The following is a 21527-nucleotide window of genomic DNA, read 5'->3' as shown; positions in this document are numbered from 1 at the left end:
CTGCACCCCCACTCATAGGGTCCTATTCCACGGAGTGATAATCTGACAGATCCTTGGAACAGAGACAACGATCAGCCGATGATCGTGTCGCTGCGTGGAATAGCGATGCGCAATGGGTGACCAATGATTTCACAAGCACCATACTTTACCTAGGCATGTTGCAGGTCTTCTGCGCTCCTTCTTCCTCCCGATCCCGCGCTCAGCAGCAGCTTCGGTGCGGCCTGTCTTAGCTGACAGACTGCTGAGCCAATCACTGGCCAGGGCCACCACGGCCCCCTGGACCGAAGCTGCTGCTGCTGCGCGCGGGATCGGGAGAAAGAAGGAGCGCAGAAGAAGCCCTACAACATGCTTAGGTAATGTATGGTGTTTAAAGAAGGGCTGCAAGGACATCAGTAACGATGTCCCTGCAGCCCTCGCTAAACGATTATCGGGCCATGGAATAGGCCCAGTAAACGAGCGCCGATCTAGCAGATCGGCGCTCGTTTACATTATTGATGGGCCCCCGTCGGCCCGTGGAATAGGACCCTTAGTGATCAATGCCTCAGGCTGGAACACCCCTGTAACCAATGCTAAGTTTTAGAAATATTAAAGGCAATACCACCAGTGACAGACTGCATCCCACACACTGTGAACCTGCCTCTTATACATAGTAGATGCAGCCATTTTTGACATTTGTATATGCCAGCTCTCATGACGCTGTGATGTCACATTGTGGCTCTATAGCCTCAAAATGGCTGCCCCCACAATGTGCGGATGGCAAGGTGTCTTTACTTCTGAATTGCACACATACACTCAACGGCGCTGTGATGGTACACTGTGCAAAGGTAAGAACACCCTCAGCAAGAAAGAAAGAAAAGGTGGGCTACCGTCTCTGTTATGTCGCTTTAAAATCACCTATGCTTATATATGGATAAAAAGGCATTGTTACAATGGCTCAAAACTGTTTTTTTTTTCTTTTTTTTGTTGGTTTAATTTTTACATAAGAAAGTCAAAAAGAAGGTGAGAGTTTCTTTTAACTGGAAAATGGCTTCCCGGTTTCCTCCTTTCCTTTGTATTTCCGCTTGCCGTGTGTGAATGGGATGTATCTGTATTTAATCATGTGCTGCAAGACAAGAGGCCGGATGTTAGCCCTCAGACATTGCAAACGGGGGGGGAAAACACAGAAAAAGTATAAGGCTGACACTCATCGGGGTAATTGGTAGCGTTATGTTACATGTTTTTAGTGCACTGTGTGTAGTACTCATCTGTTCTAGAACAGCACTCAGACAAGTATAACTTTGAAGGCTGGATGGGTGCCCTATCATGTACTATCCTGCATATACTGGGTGGGTGCCCTCCTATCATGTACTATCCTGCATATACTGGGTGGGTGCCCTCCTATCATGTACTATCCTGCATATACTGGGTGGGTGCCCTCCTATCATGTACTATCCTGCATATACTGGGTGGGAGCCCTCCCATCATGTACTATCCTGCATATATACTGGGTGGGAGCCCTCCCATCATGTACATACTGGGTGGGAACCCTCCTATCAAGTACTATCATGCATATACTGGGTGGGTGCCCTCCTATCATGTATTATCCTGCATATACTGGGTGGGTGCCCTCCTATCATGTACTATCATGCATATACTGGGTGGGTGCCCTCCTATCATGTACATACTGGGTGGGTGTCCTCCTATCATGTACTATCCTGCATATACTGGGTGGGTGCCCTCCTATCATCTATTATCATGCATATACTGGGTGGTAGCCCTCCTATCATCTATTATCATGCATATACTGGGTGGTAGCCCTCCTATCATGTACTATCATGCATATACTGGGTGGGTGCCCTCCTATCATCTATTATCATGCATATACTGGGTGGTAGCCCTCCTATCATGTACTATCATGCATATACTGGGTGGGTGCCCTCCTATCATCTATTATCATGCATATACTGGGTGGTAGCCCTCCTATCATCTATTATCATGCATATACTGGGTGGTAGCCCTCCTATCATGTACTATCATGCATATACTGGGTGGTAGCCCTCCTATCATGTACTATCATGCATATACTGGGTGGGTGCCCTCCTATCATCTATTATCATGCATATACTGGGTGGTAGCCCTCCTATCATGTACTATCATGCATATACTGGGTGGGTGCCCTTCCATCATGTACTATCATGCATATACTGGGTGGGTGCCCTCCCATCATGTACTATCATGCATATACTGGGTGGTAGCCCTCCCATCATGTACTATCCTGCATATACTGGGTGGGTGCCCTCCCATCATGTACTATCCTGCATATACTGGGTGGGTGCCCTCCTATCATGTACTATCATGCATATACTGGGTGGGTGCCCTCCCATCATGTACTATCATGCATATACTGGGTGGGTGCCCTCCCATCATGTACTATCCTGCATATACTGGGTGGGTGCCCTCCTATCATGTACTATCATGCATATACTGGGTGGGTGCCCTCCCATCATGTACTATCATGCATATACTGGGTGGGTGCCCTCCTTTAACGTACTATCATGCATATACTGGGTGGCAGCCCTCCTATAATGTGCTATCATGCATTTATACAGTCTCACCATTACATTACTGCTACCCTGCAATAATGACTTGTACAGACCATGGTCATGTATTATTAGGGGTTAAAAACTTACCTTTATTTGTCTCTTCATAGTAATGCAGAACAGCATGATAAAATACATGACCAGGATAGGCCAAAATACAGGGACATTGAATGCGTCAAAGAAGGTGCACACCATCGCCACAACGATCCCTTTAGTAGCTGAATGCCTTGAAATAACAAAGGAAAAGAGGCTTATATACCGACCTGAGTATTACCATAGACCAGGGGTAGGGAACCCTGGCTCTTCAGCTGTTGCAAAACTACAACTCCTATCATGCCTGGACAGCCACAGCTAAAGCTGCCATTGACATTAATTCACCACATTTATTTTTATCTGTTCCAACAATGAAATCACTTCAGAAGTGGCCATACGTGGCTCCCTCCATAACTCCCATAGCCATGGAGAATGGAGAGAGACAAGTGACACCTCTCTATTGAATTTAATTACATAAAAAATCAGCTGCACTATAGTAACAAATAGAGATCACAGGCTCCCTCGGTGTCCTTTTGTGGTGTCGCCAGTTTCCCCCACTGACTCCAATACCTCCACTTCCTAGACAAACTCGTCTCTGGAGAGACAGCCCGCTCAGCCAGTCACTGGCTGTGGCACTGTCCCATCTCAGTCAGTGATTGGCTGAGTGAGCTGTCACTCCCGAGGTGGAGGACAAGGGGGGGGGGGGAGGGGACATGGCCAGGTAAGCGCAGGCTCTCTATTATTTTGTACATAACAGCAGCAAAATAATTAAACGTTGCCTAAAGCTGGACACCCTCTTTAAAGGAAACCTGTCACCCGGGACCTGGGCGCAGAGCCCGCCTGACCCCCCGGTGCAGCCCAGGATACTTACCGTTTCCTGCAAGTCCCGCTCCTGCACCCGGTCCCAGGACGGAGATATCGGCGCCCGAAGCTGTGCGCGCGCTGTATGCTAATCAGCAGAGTTGATTCCAATGCCCATAGAGAATGACTGGAGCTGTCATTCTCTATGGCGTCGGACTCATCTCAGCAGCGCACGTGCACCGCTTCCGACAGGGATATCTTCGTCCTGGGACAGGCTCCAGGAGCGGGACTTGCAGGAAATGGGCTGCACCGGGGGATCGGGCGGGCTCTGCGCCCATGTCCCGAGTGACAGGTTCCCTTTAAAGCTTTGAATTACAAACCTACACGGAAGCAGCTGAATAGAATTCTTGAATAGAATAGAATAATGTGACAGTAAGGGGCGTCCTAAGGACTATGTGACAAGAATATTTAATGACAAGAGCCATACAAATAGACAACAAGAAGAAGAAGGGATGATCAATTGAGAACTGCCTGGTCAGGTCTGGAACCAATAAATATCAAGTATTTGCACTAATAAAGTGTTTTTTTAAGGAGTCTCATACTATTAGGTGTTTCTGCCGATCAGGACCTGGCAGCTTTCTGCTGACCACCCATGGGAGTAATGAGTATATTGGACAGACTATGGATGTATCTGCACAATGCAGTACTGTTGCAATACTGCATAGTTTTAGTTTACAAAGCTCTGCAGTAACGCAAAATGTGTGAACACAGCCTAAGTGCCCGTTCACACTACAGAATCAGGAGGCTCTTGGTTCAGATTCCGTAGTGTTAACGGGGCCTAGTTGGGTGGATCTGCAGCATGTGGCATACAGGAGGATATTTCTCGTTTGATATGTGCCCATTGAGCATTGTGCCTCCTGTTGCACAACACCGTCTGGTGAGTCCCTTGGTTTGTTCATTCAGGATCCATTGTGATTTCTACTACACAATGAAACGTCTGATTTGTGTTTTCCATCAATAAAAAAGGTAACACTCACCAAAACTTAAATTCTGGCAGCCTCCGGATGAACGGACGAAACTCTTCATTCTGTTTTGTGGGTAACGCAGGCCCCTCATCTACAAGGGAAGAATAATAGGGGTATAAAACAGAAGTTTGAGAACACGTCCTACAAATTAAATAAAATAATAAAAAAAAAAACGCACACTGGTGTACAACATAGCAAAACCTTCGGCCCTCAAGTTGTTGCAAAACTACAATTATGGTTTTGCAACAGCTGGAGGGCCGAAGGTTCCCCATCCATGACTTGGGTTATCAGACTTTATCTTAAAGGGACACCAAACTTTCAGTCAAAAACATCGCCATTCACTGATATACTGTGTAGTTAAATATTCTCTTTTATTTACAGCTATTTCATACGGGAAAGGGGCTGACTGTCATATCCCTCTACAGGATTAGTCAACAAATCCACAATGATGTCTGCCCCCATGATCACTACTTTTTCACACGTATCTTTAGTTCTGAGAATCTTCGGACATATTTACATACACGTGTTGTAATGACAGCAGCAGCTCTATCTATACGCTATACATTTATATGATGCCCGTTTATGGTTTAGTGTCCCTTTAAATAGATATTTTATGCCAACATGACATCCTATCGGCAGCACACACTTTGGGGCATCTGCCATGAATAATATTTATACCCTAAACAAAAGGATAAGTTAATAGTAAGGAGAATGTTATCAGACTGTACCTGAGTCTTCCATTAAGGACGGGTCTACCTTCGGCGATAAGAATGCTATGAAGAGATTTAGATGGTAGATACCCAAGGCATACGTTACTATATACCAACCCTGGAAAAAAAAAAAAGAAAATGCAATAATATATAAGTATGTAGTGAATTTATTAGCTGTGCTTCTATGACATATATATCCCCTGCACGTCTCAAGGATAAGTGAGAAATACTAGGACTTGGCCTCCTATTGTTAAGACCTTGTGCTCCCTGTCTCCACATCTGCTATTATTGATGCCTAAGTCACAGATGACACTGAAGGTGAATGGCTTCTCTCATTCTTCTTCCTTCCAATGTCCTATATATCCACTTCCCCTCTAAAACATGAGGCAGAGGAAAGGGCAGCTGAAAATACTAGAGCGTGCAAAGCCAATACTGTGTTATTAAAGGGGTTTTCAGAGACCAGAAGGCCATCAACATCAAACTGGTGCAAGGGGGGAGTTAAGGCCGTATTACATGGCATGATAATCTGGGGGAACCGAGCATCGACCTGCCAGCTTAGCGCTTGTTTCCTTCTCGTTACCCGCTATTACACGCACAGACAGCAACCAGGGAGCAGCGGGAGGGGCCGCACAAACAATCTATTGAAGTCAGCAGCAGTCTGCTGCCACCACTCCTATTACTCGGAGCAGTGTGCTGCAGACTGTTACCACACAAATCGGGATTTTTCAACATGTTGAAAGATGATGATCAGCCGACATTGTGCATGATGATGTCCTATAATGCTGGGTTTACACGGAGCGATAATTGGCCCAAACGTACGATTAACGATTTTGAACTAACATTTTTTTTAATAACGATCAGCGTTTAGACGGGACGATATATAGTACGGAAAAATCGTTTTGCAATCGCTTAAGCCTATCTCGCACATAGGTTAAATTGGTAAACAACTGTTTACACGGAATGATCTGCAAATTTTTTGCGAACGACGATTTAAGATCAAAATGAACGATTTCTCGTTCGTCGTTAGATCGTTCGCTGCGTTTACACATACGATTATCGTTCAAATTCGATTGTTATAGTGCAGATTCGAACGATAATCGTTCCGTGTAAACGCAGTATTACACTAAACAATTATAGGCCTGAGTGTTTGGCCAGGTAAAGCTTATAATCATTTAGTGTTTAGACTCTTGGCAGCACTGACAATTACTTGTTTGTAGGGGGTCAATGACCTCTATATTCTTTACATTACTTTAACCATCAAATAGGCCTTCACCGTATTCAAGGTGAGTTAATGGTCTAGAATAAAAGTATTCGTATACAGGCATTCACACCACTATATTTTGAAGGGTCCCTTTCATCTGAAAAAACGAATGGTTGAGGAGTTCAGATTAGGCAATATTCTAGTCTCTAAGGGCAGGGCTCCATAGTGATGCTCACAAGCCATTGTACAGGCTCCACCTGGATGTAGAGCCTTGAAGCCATCTTACATGTTAGCACTGGATTAGAGGACATTTCATCATACATTGTTAATGATAAAAGTACAACTTACCTGTAGTATATAAACTCTTATCATGTAGAGTCCGCTTAAGCCAAGGGTCATCAGCCATCGTACCGCTGTGTAAGGTGTGGATTTGTCTAGCCATGACTGGTAAATCTGAAATGCAAGTTACATATATTATATTAGTATTGGGTTTAGTTGATAGAGCTGAATTCATTCATTAATGGTGTGTTTACACAGACAGATTTATCAGACAGATTTTTGAAGCCAAAGCCAGGAACAGAATATAAACAGAGATCAGGTCATAAAGGAAAGACTGAGATTTTTCCTCTTTTCAAATCCATTCCTGGCTTTGGCTTCCAAAACCTGCCAGATAAATCTGTCTGTGTAAACGCACCATTAGATCTCTGCGTCCTCATTTCTGCACCTAGCGAGAGAGTCTCCCCCTCTGGAGGACCTGGCCCATCCTGTATTACACAGACAACCCACTCATTTGAATAAGCACTGTGTAATGCTTATTCCCCCCTGTGGTGACGTTGCAGGGAACTGAATACTTATTTAACTGGGTACTTTGGAGAAAAAAAAGTTTTTAAATTAACCGGTTTAAGGTTTTATAGATTTGTAAGTTACCACCAGTAAAAAATCTCATCAGCTGCTGTATGTTCTGCAGGAAGTGGTGTATTATTTCCAGTCTGACACAGCGCCCTCTGCTGCCACCTCTGTCTATGTCAGGAACTGTTCAGAGCAGAGGAGGTTTTCTATGGGGATTTGCTGCTTTCATAGATAGAGGTGGCAGCAGAGAGCTCCATATCAGACTGGAAAGATTATACCATTTCCTGCACGACATACAGCAGTTGATAAGTGCTAAAAGGCTTTATGTTTTGTTTGTTTTTTAAATAGAAGTAAATTACATATCTGTATAACTTTCTGACACTAGTCAATTTAAAAACTTTTTTTTTTCACTGGAGAACCCCTTTAAGTTATTGAGTCAGAAGGGTCACCCATTTAACATGTGTTAGCTCCATTCTGGACCATTGCTTTGGCCTGCATGTTGTTTATTTTAATGGATTTACATTAAAGCTATTTTGAATTCAATGGTATTGTATAGGAACTTTATACCTTTTAATGCCATGTATAACCAAGCGTCTCTCTAGAGCCCTCCGTCATAGTGAAGGATAAGAAAAGAGCAAGCTACTACTTCTGTTCTATATGACCTGTATACATTTTCTTTCTGCAGGTATCCATTATAATCCTACACTGAAAAACCTCTGCTGTAGAGTTCAGCAATTTCCCGTTTGCTGGAGGAACTTTTCTTGGAGGGACATAAGATGCTGGTACATAGAGCACTGCTGTTACAGTATAGGTCCCCTTTAAGAACCCAGCACTACCCTCTACCATGCCAAATTTAATTTCTGCACAGACGCCATCCACAGAAAATAGGATTAGGAAGAGAAAGTTCTTGATAATGAAGTTAAATTCTTGAACGGCTCGACTATCAGTTTGTAGAAATTAATCCTTGGCAGGACCGCACGATCCGCGTTATTAAAATCCCCCAAGCAAACACATTGTTCTAAACTAACAGGGTGGAGGCCCCCAAAACATAATCCTGTAAGTAACCTTAAATGTGAAGTTAGACGTTCCAGATAAAACAAGTGCGCACGAGGCGACGCGGGAGGACGCCATGTATCACAGTCTGACAACATCATGTGATCATCCTACAGAAATCCTGGAAAACAGTCACCGACTATAGGTGGGCAACATATCTGCTTTTTTACTGTTCTCATGATGATGGGGGTCCCAGTGGTCCCCTGTACATGGTGAGCGCCATCCTTGCTGCACTTCATCCCAGATTTCCTATAGGGGACGTATCATGTCTATGAAGTTATTGCTTGGGAGCAGATATCCATATTGGCAGCTCACACGCTCTGACTTTATATTATTCAATCTCAGACTAAGACGTGAAGAATAATTGGTAGCCTGAAGCCTTTCTGACATCTTAGCGATAGTAATGGCTAATCCTAGTGCTGCCGTACAGTGACACAGATAGGCAGGAACAGCGTGTCCCATGAAAATCACACTGACAGCACATCTCATATAGTAATCCCTACTGTAGGGGAAGACACTAGCCAAGACAAGTATCCTAAAGTTACACCGGCGTCTGGCTGACAATAGCTGGTTCTGCATTGATGGGGGTCCCTGATCTGCTCGCACATCCCTATGAGCCAGAGACCAGACTGAAACCACTTACAGCAGGCTGATATCTCCTGTCACTTTACAGCTGCGTTTACTAGAGGAAAGGCCAGCAGTCATCTTATAATCATCATAGGCAGGATTACAGTGACAGGTAACAGCCCTATAATAAAGCTGGGGGGGGGGGGGGGAGATAACAGCTTCTCCTTCCTGCACAATGACCTCTGCACAGGTCACATAGCGTCAGGGCATTGTTGTGGCAGATCATTCATATAACTGAGTCATGGAAACAACCTGGCTTGAGGTGCTAACCCGACCTTGTGATGGTGCAGGTTGTTTAAAGAGCCTATTAGATGGTTTAACAAACATGCAGGGAAGGGGAGGGCCGGGCGCAAAAACCATTGCTGGATTATTTGTAAAGACTTTTGCCTCTATCATTCGTTGCGCGTTAAAACTAAGCGACGAGCCGATGAACAAACGTTTGTTGATTCTTCAGCCATAACACACAGGGAGATTATCGTCCCATGTATTAGAGCCCCTAGAGAACCTGTTAAATAATCTTATTTTTTACAGGCAGCTAAGTAGCGGCGACCCTTCCCAAATTAATGGAATTGATATCAGAGTACAGGGAAAACGACAGCAAAAGAGATGTCACCTACCTGCCCTAGCCTTGTGAAGAAGCGATACATCAGCGAGGACTTGCCATGTACTGATTCTCCGATACTGTCTCCCTCAGACATTCTATTTCTGTGAAAACACAATGGAAGTCAATGGGATGAGAGGAAGTAGAAGCAATCCAAGTCTGGAAAGCCACAGAACGAGTTTTACTTGGACATTCAAATGTAAAAAAAAAAAAATTATATTAATTAATATATATATATATATATATATATATAGATAGATAGATAGATAGATAGATAGATAGATAGATAGATAGATACTGAGAGAGAGAGAGAGAGAGAGAGAGAGAGAGAGAGAGAGAGAGAGAGAGAGAGAGAGAGAGAGATGAGCGAACCTGGAGCATGCTTGAGTCGATCCGAACTTTCGCCATTTGATTAGCGGTGGCTGCTGAACTTGGATAAAGCCCTAAGGCTATGTGGAAATCATGGATATAGTCATTGGCTGTATCCATGTTTTCCAGACAACCTTAGAGCTTTATCCAAGTTCAGCAGACAACGCTAATCAAATACCGAACGTTTGGGTTCGGATGGACTCGAACCCGAACCCGGTTCGCTCATCTCTAATAATGAACCTTATTATTACTACTAATATTAAGCACCAGTTCATTCTAAATGATATATAAATGGGAATATACTCTTTATAAAGTAATGACAGCCAATGACCAAACTGCCTGGTCGTCCAATAACTGCACAGTGTGCAGCAAAAATGAAATAGCAATAGAGCTGTAGAGTGAAGCGCTGAGCTGCGCGCTTCACCTGGCTCTAGTGATCATTGGCGGTCTGAAAATCTAGAAACCAATTGATCAAAGTTAAAGCGAGTGTACCAGCAGTACATTTTCTTGAAGTTATTCACATGGATAGAATGGCGCCAACGCGGGAAAGCCGATGCCGCAGTCCTTTTTTTGAATCACAGCCTGGGTCCTGCGTACAGCGCCGTTCTAGTTCTGGGCACCAGCTGTCCTGCCCCCAGTGCTTCAGCCCTGGCCAGTGTCTTTTCAAAAAAAAAAAAAAAGAAAGGACTGCGGCATCGGCTTCCCCTTGCCGGCGCTGTACTATCCATGTGAGCAGCTTAAAGCGAATGTACTGCTGGTACATTCGCTTTAATAAAATGTATTGAACAATGGCTTTTCCAACATAGCTGATCACTAGGCTAAGCTACCATGTGAATCAGGATAGTGGCTTCTATCTGCTGTGCTTGCATCCCTAAAACAAGAAGTCATCAAATAGTCCTATCTACACCCATAAAAGCTGTCAATAAAAAAACCATGAGCCCTCACACAGCTCTATAGATGGAGTAAAAAGGGAAACAGATAATAGGGGTTGAATTAAGTGTAAGTTTTACAGCATGGTGAACAGTGTCGAATGACACCGTCCCCAGCCCCCTTTACATGAAAAAAAAAATCATTTCAAAAAGTTTTCCAGTTTTTATCAGCTGCTGTATGTCCTGCAGGAAGTGGTGTGTATTCTTTCCAGTCTGACACAGTGCTCTCTGCTGCCACCTCTGTCCATGTCAGGAACTGGGCAAAGCTGTTGCAAACTCTCTACAGAAAACCTCTCCTGCTCTGGACAGTTCCTGTAATGGACAGAGGTGGCAGCAGACAGCACTGTTTAGACTGGAAACAATACACCACTTCCTGCAGCAGCTGATAAGTACTGGAAGACCTGAGATTTTTAAACAGAAGTTACTAATTTATATAACTTTCTGAAACCAGGTGATTTGAAAGAAAACTTATTTCACCGGAGTACCCCTTTAAAACATTACTGTCATTTCAAGTAACCTTTACATTTCCTCAGAATAAAGTTACTGATTGTACCAGGCCTCACTCCTGATCCCAAGATACAGTGGAGTGTGAAGCAATGCGCTCCACCCCTGAGTCTAGGGAGTTAGGCTGCGTTTACACAGAGATTTATCTGGCTGATTTTGGAAGCCAAAACAGACTATAAACAGGGAACAGGGCATAAAGGAAAGACTGAGATTTCCCCTCTTTTCAGATCCATTCCTGGCTTTGGCTTCAAAAATCTGTTAGCTAAATCTGTGTGTGTAAACGCAGCCTGAAGGTCACACGTAACAGATCCGCAGCGGATTGCACACTGCGAATTCGCAGCGAAATCTGCTGCAGATCCAGTGCCATTCATCCCTATGAGAGACATCCCGCTGTGAGTCTGTTTTTGCGTTTTCGTTTTTTCCTCCTTGTGCTTGAAAGGCCATAGAACTTGCATTTTTACACCTACAGACCCACATGAGCCCTTATTTTTTGCGTCACTAATTGTACTTTGCAATGACAGGCTGAATTTTTGCATAAAGTATACTACGAAACCAGAAAAAAATTCTAAGTGTGGTGAAATTGTAAAAAAAAAACGCATTTCTTTTATTCGGGGGGGAATGTGTTTTTACGCCGTTTGCCCTGGGGTAAAACTGACTTGTTATGCATGTTCCTCAAGTCGTTACGATTAAAACGATATATAACATGTATAACTTATATTGTATCTGATGGCCTGTAAAAAATTCAAACCATTGTTAACAAATATACTTCCTTAAAATCGCTCCATTCCCAGGCTTATAGCGCTTTTATCCTTTGGTCTATGGGGCTGTGTCAGGTGTCATTTTTTGCGCCATGGTGTTTACTTTCTATCGGTATTTTGATTGCGCATATGCAGCTTTTTGATCGCTTTTTATAAAAAATTTTCTGGATTTGATGCGACCAAAAATGCGCAATTTAGCACTTTAGGATTTTTTTGCGCTGACGCCGTTTACCGTGCGAGATCAGGAATGTGATTAATTAATAGTTCGGGCGATTACGCATGCGGCAATAGCAAACATGTTTATTTATTTGTTTACTTTTATTTATAACCTGGGAAAAGGGGGGTGATTCAGACTTATTAGGGGAGGGGGCTTTTTACTAATAACAACACTTTTTTTTTTTTTTTTTTTTTATACATATACTAGAAGCCCCCCTGGGGGACTCCTAGTATATACACTTTGATCTCTCATTGAGATCTTTGCTGTATAGATATACAGCAAAGATCAATGAGATCGGCACTTGTTTGCTTTCGGCTGCTGCAGCCGATAACAAACGAGTGCCGAGCCAGGGACGGCGCCATCTTGGACGAGTCCCCAGCCGGCATCAGACAGGGAGATTGCTCCTCCGGGACAACATCCCGGAGGAGCGATCTCCGCCACTAGACACCAGGGAAATGCTGTATCCGGTAATCGGATGCAGCTGTCATGTTTGACAGCTGCATCTGATTATTGTATTAGCGGGCACGGCGATCGGACTGTACCCGCTAATACCGGCGGTCCCGGGCTACAAGCGGCACCCGAGATCACCGCGCGGCCCCGCTCTGAACGCCCGCGCGAGAACGTACAGTTACGTCCTTGTGCGTGAAAGGGTTAAAGGGGTTATCCAGCGCTACAAAAACATGGCCACTTTCTACCTACTGTTATCTCCAGTTTGGGTGGGGTTTTGAAACTCAGTTCCATTGAAGTAAATGGAGCTTAATTGCAAACCGCATTTGAACTGGAGACAACAGTAGGGAGAAAAGTGGCCATGTTTTTGTAGTGCTTTAACCCCCCGCAGCCATGAGCATACATTACCTGCTCGACGACACGGCTGCATGTGAGGCTCCCAGCTCCGTTCCCGCTCAGCCAATCAGTACTGCTGTGTATGCTCTCGGCGGCGGGCTGCGGGGGGGTTAACTCACATACTCACAGCGGGATGTCAATATATGTGCTATCATAGTGATAAATGGCTCTGGATCCCTAGTGGATTTCGCAGCATAAAATCAACTGCGGATCTGTTATGTGTGAAGGCACCCTAAAAGCGTTGCATCTCCCTATCAGCCGGAGAGTGATGTGCACTGCCCTGCACCCTACCCTTCCATACATCAGGACTGCAGTGGATCTCAGGAGTGAGACCTGGTGCGATCAGTAAGGGTATGTTCACATCTCATTTTTGGCCCCACGCCAGGAATCAGTGATAAAAAGCCACTCACCGGGCTGCACGTCAGCATCCTTTTTTCACTGATTCCTGACATGTAGCCCAACGTGGGGCCAAAAACAAGATGTGAACATACCCTAAACTTTCCAATGTCAAAACGTCCTTGAACTGCCAGTTCGACAGACACCTTCTGCGATGACTCACAGAGTCTCCATATGGCTCAATGAAGGGGCTCCAGGAGTTGCTCTACGTCCAACCGAAGCTATAAAATCACAGAACTATAAGGATCACCTCTATATCCCAATCTACAGAGATATCTCCTGCCCGTAAATGGCTGCTGGCATCTTACGTGGTGACACAGATTAGTCACTGATCACACCATGTTACACGGTAGTAAAAGCTTGTGCAGAGAGTTGTGACATTTCTCGAGTCCTGGCAGCGATAGAAGGTGGCAAAGAAAACTCCCATGTAAATAGTAAGCCGGCAAATCAGCACTGAAAAGAAGACGTTCTTATGGGCGTCATATCCGAGAACCGGACAGACAAGAAATACAAGAGAAAGAAAAGGCCGCACAATCTGGCAGATAGCGAGATAGTATAAGGCCACTTTGCATCATTTAAAGGGAATATCCACCTATACAGTTTATATATAGCATTAATGTCCATAAGAAGTCGGGCCCCTTTGCCTTCCTTATCCTGTACTGATCCTGTTACCCCAGAGCTGTATTCACAATTCTGCCGCTTGTCATTGGGAACAGCAGTGTTGCCATCTGGACACTTATGGGATATCCACAGGATATGAGAGTTACGTAAAGAGACCAGACATAGCGTGAAGGGGTCCTCGATCAAGAGCTGACACCCTCATCTGTCAGACTTCCCAGATGGGAAAACCCTCCAATCCACGCTGACAAATACAATGATATAAGGAAGCAGTTAAACTGGCTGGACACGCTTCACTTCCTAGGTGACATGAGAACCCCCCCTGCTCCTCTGTGACAGGAGACACACATCACCGCCCTGCGCCACCCAGAAGTTTCATTCCAGTCTACAAGCAGCATGATAAAAATGTCCGGCATGTGTATTGTTAGCTCCTCTATAGTGTACACGTAGTGGTGGGGATCCGGCCACAGATCTTCTAGATGTGAATGTCCGCATTATTTCTGCAGCAGGTGCAGGGAGTTCTGCAAACTGCATCCAAGTGACTTGCAGAAATTTCTGCAACAAACGTGCCGCATGTGAAAACAGCCAGAAGGGGGATGCCAACCAGCTGATCGCCAGGCGTCCGATATGGCCACTAAAAAACGTAGTGTTATATGCCAAATAAAACATGGAGAGATGACAGCCAACACTGCGGCTGAAGCTTTCTGGGCAGAAATACAGGGGCGTCCTCCCTCACCTCCTCCCTAGCACCCTCCAGGGCAGTGGTGCTGCTGACAGCTAGCTGGCACACATATTATAATAAAATGTGTGTGGGTGGCTGTCAATAACACCACTGCTATGGAGAGGGAGACTGACTGACTGACTGACTTCACCAGAAAGCTAGTCTATATATGCAGTAGACTGTCCACCATCAGAGGCTGATCAGTCTAGCCTGGAGGTCTATGAGGCATAATATCCTGCCTGGTATTGTGCATGCCACCAAAACAGGTCTCACCCATCGATATATATAGACTCCACAAGATCTCTGAAGGTGTCCTGCAGCATCTGACAGCAACATAAGAACAGCAGATCCATTAAAGAGGATATCCTAAAAGGGGAAAGGTCCTACCCTTTCTGCTCTCCAGCGCTGCCCTTCCTCCGTTGGCCTGTCCAGGCTGATACTTATTTTGCTGCTCGGGCAGCTATCGGACATTGTGTGGGGAAATGGGTTTTCCGGCACCCCTATTATCTTCAGAAGTTCAGAAGCAGACGAAGGAAGTGGAGCGCTGGAGAGCAGAAAAAGTAGGACCTTTGTGGCTCTCAGGATATCCCCTTTAAGTCCTGTAAGTTAAGTGGTAAGACCTCATCTCATAGATGCCTAATGGGAGTGAGATCTGGGGAATTTAGAGGCCAAGTCGTCACCAACTTTCACATTTCTCATTTCTGAAAAATGGCTACAGTGAGGCCGGGGCATCATCCTGATTTAAACAAATATACCATCAGGTACATTCGCTTTTAGTGTTGCACATGAATAAAACAACAGCGGCGCAGGGAAGCAGGTGCCGCTGTCCTTTTACTTTGAACCATGGCCCGGTTCCTGCGCACGGTGCCGGTCTATTACCGAGCCAAGGCTGAAGCACTGGATGTGGGCAGGTCCACCCCCAGTGGGAGGAAACCCCGTCCCTCTATGGCACGGCACCATTGATTCTAATGGAGCCCTATCATAGAGGGGAGGACCGGCCTGCCTTCAGTGCTTCAGCCCAGGCCGGTGCTCGGTAACAGACCAGCCCCATGCATGGGAACTGGGCCGTGGTTTAAAAAAAGGACTGCAGTGCTATTCTATTCAAGTGCAACACTTAAAGTGACACTGTCACCCCCTTTTGTGCATTCTGACATCTCTACACAGGTGTAATGGGTAAATTTTGCAGTTTTCATACCTTATTTTATATCATAGGTCATGGTTCAAGTACAAAGTGATCTTTTATCATCTGCAGATTGTGCTAAATGGGCGGGGCTTCACAGCAACAGCGCCAGTTAGCCCCGTCCCTCCATGACGTCATTGGCGCATAGGCATATAAAAAAAAGGTATGAAAACTGCTAAATTTACCCATTACACCTGTGTAAAGGAGTCAGAATGCAAAAAGGGTGACAGTGTCACTTTAAAGCAAATGTTCCTGATGGTACATTCGCCTTAAAGAGAGCACGGCTATTAGGTAATACCACTAGGTGGTCTAAACTATGTTTAGGTAGGTCATACATGTCATAAAACATCCACATGATGCCAGGACCCAGGCAAAGCATTGCCCAGAGGGCATCACACTGCCTCCGCTGACTTGTCTTCTCACAGTGCATCCTGGTGCCATCGCTTTGCCACGTAGGTGTTGCCAACACAGGGCTGTCTACGTGATATGCAAGAAAACAGGATCCATACATTTTGGCTCCAAAATCTACATTTATGTTGATCATAAAGATGAGCTATACTCTCCTATATGCAGAATAGTTTTATGTATAGTAGCTTTGTTATAGTCATGCATGTATACTGGCTCCAGTATACATTACAAGCCATGCACGCCAATCATTTTTCAAAGTTGAGTGAAAACCTCACTGTTCGGTCGATGAGTATTATATATCAATCTTGTTAACATTTTTTTTAGCGGTTTATCTTTTTGCGTAAATACTTATCATTTCAAAGAAAAAAAAATCATTGCCTGTCATCTGCTAAACAAGTGCTTCAGCGATTTATCCGCACGTGTAAAAGGACCATTACAATGGGGTTCTGATCTCAGCGTTCCCTATGATGACACTGACTGGCAGGAATAACTGAAGGCATGCTTACATCCCATTGTAAAGGAGCTGTCACTTAGCCGGAACCTATAATGGAGGGCAGCATAGCCAAATACCAGCGTGGTCCACACACGCCAGAAATGCTGAACAGCCAGGCCCCTGTGTCACATCCCTGTACACTGCGGGGGGAGATCCAATGTTACTGACACCAGAATACCAACAACATATACTGCACTGTATCTATCTTATACCAACTGTAGCATATATTACTTCTGTGTCATGGGAATACTACCAAGCTATTCTGCTACATAAATATAATGTATACTGGTATACAACAAACCACATGCAGTCCAAGGTAAACTGTGTCGAGTCTAGTAAAGCCCACAGGCATGCTGCTATATACAGCTTCCTTTACATGGCCACATTTTCACACTGCCCGCGATTGCCCCATACACACAGCTGTTCTTTTTTTTTTTATTACCAATCCCTGTCTGGATCGGCACTTTCATATTAAGGGGTACTCAAAAAAAAAATCTTTCAAATCAACTGATGCCAGAAACTGCCAGAGATTTCTAATTTACTTCTATTAAAAATCTCATGTCTTCCAGTACTTATCAGCTGCTGTATGTCCTGCAGGAAGTGGTATTCTTTCCAGTCTGGAGAGCAGGAGAGGTTTTCTATGGGGATTTGCTGCTGCTCTAGACAGTTTGTGTCATAGACAGAGGTGGCAGCAGAGAGCACTGTGTCAGACTGGAAAGGATACACCACTGGAACCTGCAACAGAGACAACAAATGGAGCCTGCAAAATAGGTGTAAACCCGGTTTGAGCTTCTTCTCCATTTTCATTATCTCTGTCCTTGTGAGTGAATAGCACAACACATGGAACCTGGACCCACCTGCACAGACCTAGACAGACCTATTTCAGTGAACTTTCACACATCAGTATATTGTCCGATATTGCAGACCGTATAGTACCCATTGATTCCTATGGACTCTTTTACACATCTGCAGTTCCTACACATGCTAATATCTCAGCGGTTATCCATCGCTGTAAGGGTATGTTCACACCAGAAATAATATTAAGATCTCAGAAAAAACAAGTGCGAGTTTGCAGCAAAATAAACTGCGGAACCATGTAGTGTGAAGTGAATGGGTCACATACCCCCGCAGAATTTTCATTCCGCTGCCAGTATGTGACTCGGCCCCTTTAACTCCCTGCAGCATACATTACCTGCTCGGCGCCGCAGATGTGTGTGAGGCTTCCGGCTCCCCTCGCTCCCCATCAGCACTGATTGGCTGATAGGGACCAACGGGAGTCGGAAGCCTCGCACAGACGCGGCCCCGATCAGGTAATGTATGCTCCGGGCCAGGGGCTGTGGGCGGTTAAAAAGGCCGGCTTACATATCCTCAGTGGATATGTAACCCCCATAGACCTTCACACTACATGGATCCGCAACGGATTTCCCTGCAAACTTGCAGTGTGAAATCCGCTGCAGATCCTGGACGTGTAAAGGCACCCTTGAAGGGAACCAATCAACCCATCTGTGCTGAACAGACATGAGCAAATATACAGTAATAAAGCAAATTGCTTTGGCAGCTTGGCAGTCTGCTTATCAGCCATCTGCCTTTTAAAGGGGTACTATCAGCAGATTAGATTAATCTAACCTGCTGATAGCCTCCTAATGCACAAGCGCTGAGGAGGAAGGCATGTCTCTTACCTTCCTCCTTAGCACTGTTCCTGTGCAGTTAGTAGTTGAATCCACGTCTCGGCGCACTGTTAGGCGCACTGGCCCTCCCCCATAGTGCCAATCCGGCCCGATCTATTGATTATCATTAGAAGGAGTGGGCCAGCTAGGTGCAATGGGGCGGTGCAGGGTTCCAGGCTGTGTATTCAACTAACTGCACCGAGGAGGAAGGTAAGAAATAGAAATGAGCGAACCTGGAGCATGCTCGAGTTCATCCAAACCTGAACTTTCGGCATTAGATTAGCGGTGGCTGCTGAAGTTGGATAAAGCCCTAAGGCTATGTGGATATCATGGATATAGTCATTGGCTGTATCCATGTTTTCCAGAAAACCTTAGAGCTTTATCCAAGTTCAGCAGCCCCAGCTAATCAAATGCCGATCATACTGGTTCAGATGGACCTGAACCCGATTCACTCATCTCTAGTAAGAAACATACCGTCCTCCTCAATGCCCTGTACACAATCAGGGGGCTATCAGCAGGTTAGTTTTGTCTAACCTGCTTATAGTTCCCCTTTAACTCATTGCCACTGCCCCCTAGGTGCCAGGAAAAGCTGGATCCAGTCTTGGAAAAGTGGAAGAAGTTTCCTAGGACTGGATCCAGATTTTCCAGGCACCCGAGAGGAGCTAAAACGCTGATAAGCTAACAAAGTGATTTGCCTCTAACAGGCCTCTCTACCTGCTCATAGGCTGAGAGCTGTGACTAGGACACCACCCACATGACTAGTGCAGCACCCCTGGAAGCTTAAAGTGACTGTACCACCAGGCCCAGGCTGAAGTACTGAAGGCGGGCCGACCCACCCTTGGTGGTAGGAAACCCCAGCCCCTCTATTATAGGGTTCCATGGATTCTAATTGAGTCACGTCATGGAGGGGCTGGAGTTTCCTCCCAGTAAGGGTGGGTCAGCTGCCTCCAGTGCTTCAGCCTGGGCCTGGTGGTACAGTCACTTTAATCAGCAAAAATGTGCTAATTGGTTCCCTTTAAAGTGACTGTACCACCAGGCTCAGGCTGAAGCACTGGAGGCGAGCCGACCCACCCTTAATGGGAGGAAACCCTAGCGTCTCTATGATAGGGTTCCATTGATTCTAATGTAGTCACGTCATGGAGGGGCTGGGGTTTCTTCCCACTAAGGGTGGGTCGGCCGCCTCCAGTACTTCAGCCTGGGCCTGGTGGTACAGTCACTTTAAGCTCTGGCGTCACCAGCTAGTACCCACCTATGACTACCATGGCAGTGAGCTGAATATACAGAACACATTGGAGGCACAGGCTCCGGTCACCAATGCCATGGTTTCACACGTCCCCCAGACGGCAGCCATTGACCCGTAGCCCTCGCCATCAGCATCTGATGAGGTCTCAGTCACAGGATGACCCAGCAGCCTCACATTTCACATCAAAATAATAGAAATTGTCATTAAATGTGGTATCTTGAAGGTCAAAAGGGCATATACACCGCCCATGTCACCCATACAAACAGTAAGATGGGTAATGGAAGCTGGGCTACAGCACTGGAGGTCAGTCACATGCAATGACACCCTACATGTGCCTAGGTGGACCCCCTCCAGCTACACCCCCTTCTACAAATGTCACCCTATCACCAGGACACCACATCCCCGACAGTAACACGACATACCAGCAGCCTTACCCCGAATATTCACACAGAATAGGGTGAGCTCAAGTCTTTTTCCCCTAAGAGCGCAGTGACATCTGGGTAATGTAGTTTTCCGGCACCGAATCATAACGTACGGAAATACACCGTTTGACTACACTTCCCAGCATGCCTCAGCGCTAACCAACTCACTTCCGCCTGTCGTAAGGTATATGCCGACGAGGCAGGGCGAGGGTTGGTTAGCCGGAAAATGAAACGAGCGTCTATTGTGTACACGGATACATGGCGGCAGAGTGGTGTGTGCGGGCTACAGGTGCGGTTTCCTGGGCTTGGATATCAGAAAACGCTTGAGTGGTTCATACCTGTCTTCTCTTGTCTGAGTCGGAACTGCCGAGAGCCCCTGAAGCTACACGTCACAAGCCCCGCCCACCTGCAGACAGAAGCAGCCGAGCGCCCTCACAGTGATCGATTACTCTGGGCTCCTGTGTGCTCTGCTCATGTCCTATGCGGTTTCTATTTCACAGGGGTAGGGAAGCTTGGCTCTCCGGCTGTTGCAAAACTACAACTCCCATCATGCCTGGACAGCCATGGCTAACGCTTTGGCTGTCCAGGCATGATGGGAGTTGCAGTTTTGCAACAGTTGGAGAGCCAGGGTTCCCTACCTGCAGCATAGGACATAACAGGCTGATCGGACTGCTGAAACCCTGGCAGATCCCTAAAATTGTGTGTGTGGACAGCGCCCTATTCATATCCTATGGGTCCGCGGGACATTTCCAAATGCAGAACTAGCCCTTTTTTAAAAAATAAAATAAACAATATACGACCCTGACTTCTTTTTGGAAAAACGCGGTATATAGTGTCATAGGCTTGTAAGATAAAGCAGGAGTCCCATGAAATGTAGAAATTGCCGTAAGGCAGGAACATAATAAAGAATGTATACTTCCCTGTCCCTGTATACTTATCCCCATATACTTCCCTATCCCCGTATACTTCCCTGTCCCTGTATACTTCCTTATCCCCGTATACTTCCCTATCCCTGTATACTTCCTTATCCCTGTATACTTCCCTATCCCCGTATACTTCCCTATCCCCATATACTTCCCTATCCCCGTATACTTCCCTATCCCCATATACTTCCCTGTCCCCGTATACTTCCCTATCCCCATATACTTCCCTATCCCTGTATACTTCCCTATCCCCATATACTTCCTTATCCCTGTATACTTCCCTATCCCCGTATACTTCCCTATCCCCTATACTTCCCAATCCCCATATACTTCCCTATATCCGTATACTTCCCTATC

General features: G+C 45.6%; 1 protein-coding gene across 3 annotated transcripts; it reads right to left on the bottom strand.

Moving 5' to 3' along the window:
* Window positions 1-796: 796 nt before the first annotated feature.
* Window positions 797-20674, bottom strand: LOC138780362 (protein RER1). 3 transcript variants are annotated; one of them, XM_069956701.1, is made up of 7 exons: window positions 20586-20674; window positions 9496-9583; window positions 6698-6802; window positions 5167-5266; window positions 4451-4529; window positions 2670-2805; window positions 797-1102 (listed from the first exon to the last, which is right to left on the bottom strand). In XM_069956701.1, the coding sequence occupies exons 2-7, from the start codon at window positions 9574-9576 to the stop codon at window positions 1013-1015; spliced, it is 591 nt and encodes a 196-aa protein (XP_069812802.1). In that variant the 5' UTR covers window positions 9577-9583; window positions 20586-20674; the 3' UTR covers window positions 797-1012. The 3 variants fall into 3 exon arrangements, with proteins under 3 accessions (XP_069812802.1, XP_069812805.1, XP_069812806.1); XM_069956704.1 differs by lacking the exon at window positions 20586-20674 and adding an exon at window positions 20260-20364; XM_069956705.1 differs by lacking the exon at window positions 20586-20674 and adding an exon at window positions 20248-20352.
* Between the last annotated feature and the right edge of the window lie 853 nt (window positions 20675-21527).

Source organism: Dendropsophus ebraccatus, unplaced genomic scaffold, assembly GCF_027789765.1.
Source record: "Dendropsophus ebraccatus isolate aDenEbr1 unplaced genomic scaffold, aDenEbr1.pat pat_scaffold_820_ctg1, whole genome shotgun sequence".
Classification (NCBI taxonomy): domain Eukaryota; kingdom Metazoa; phylum Chordata; class Amphibia; order Anura; family Hylidae; genus Dendropsophus; species Dendropsophus ebraccatus.
Note: the sequence above shows the minus strand (reverse complement) of the source record. Positions and strands in the feature narration are given on the sequence as shown.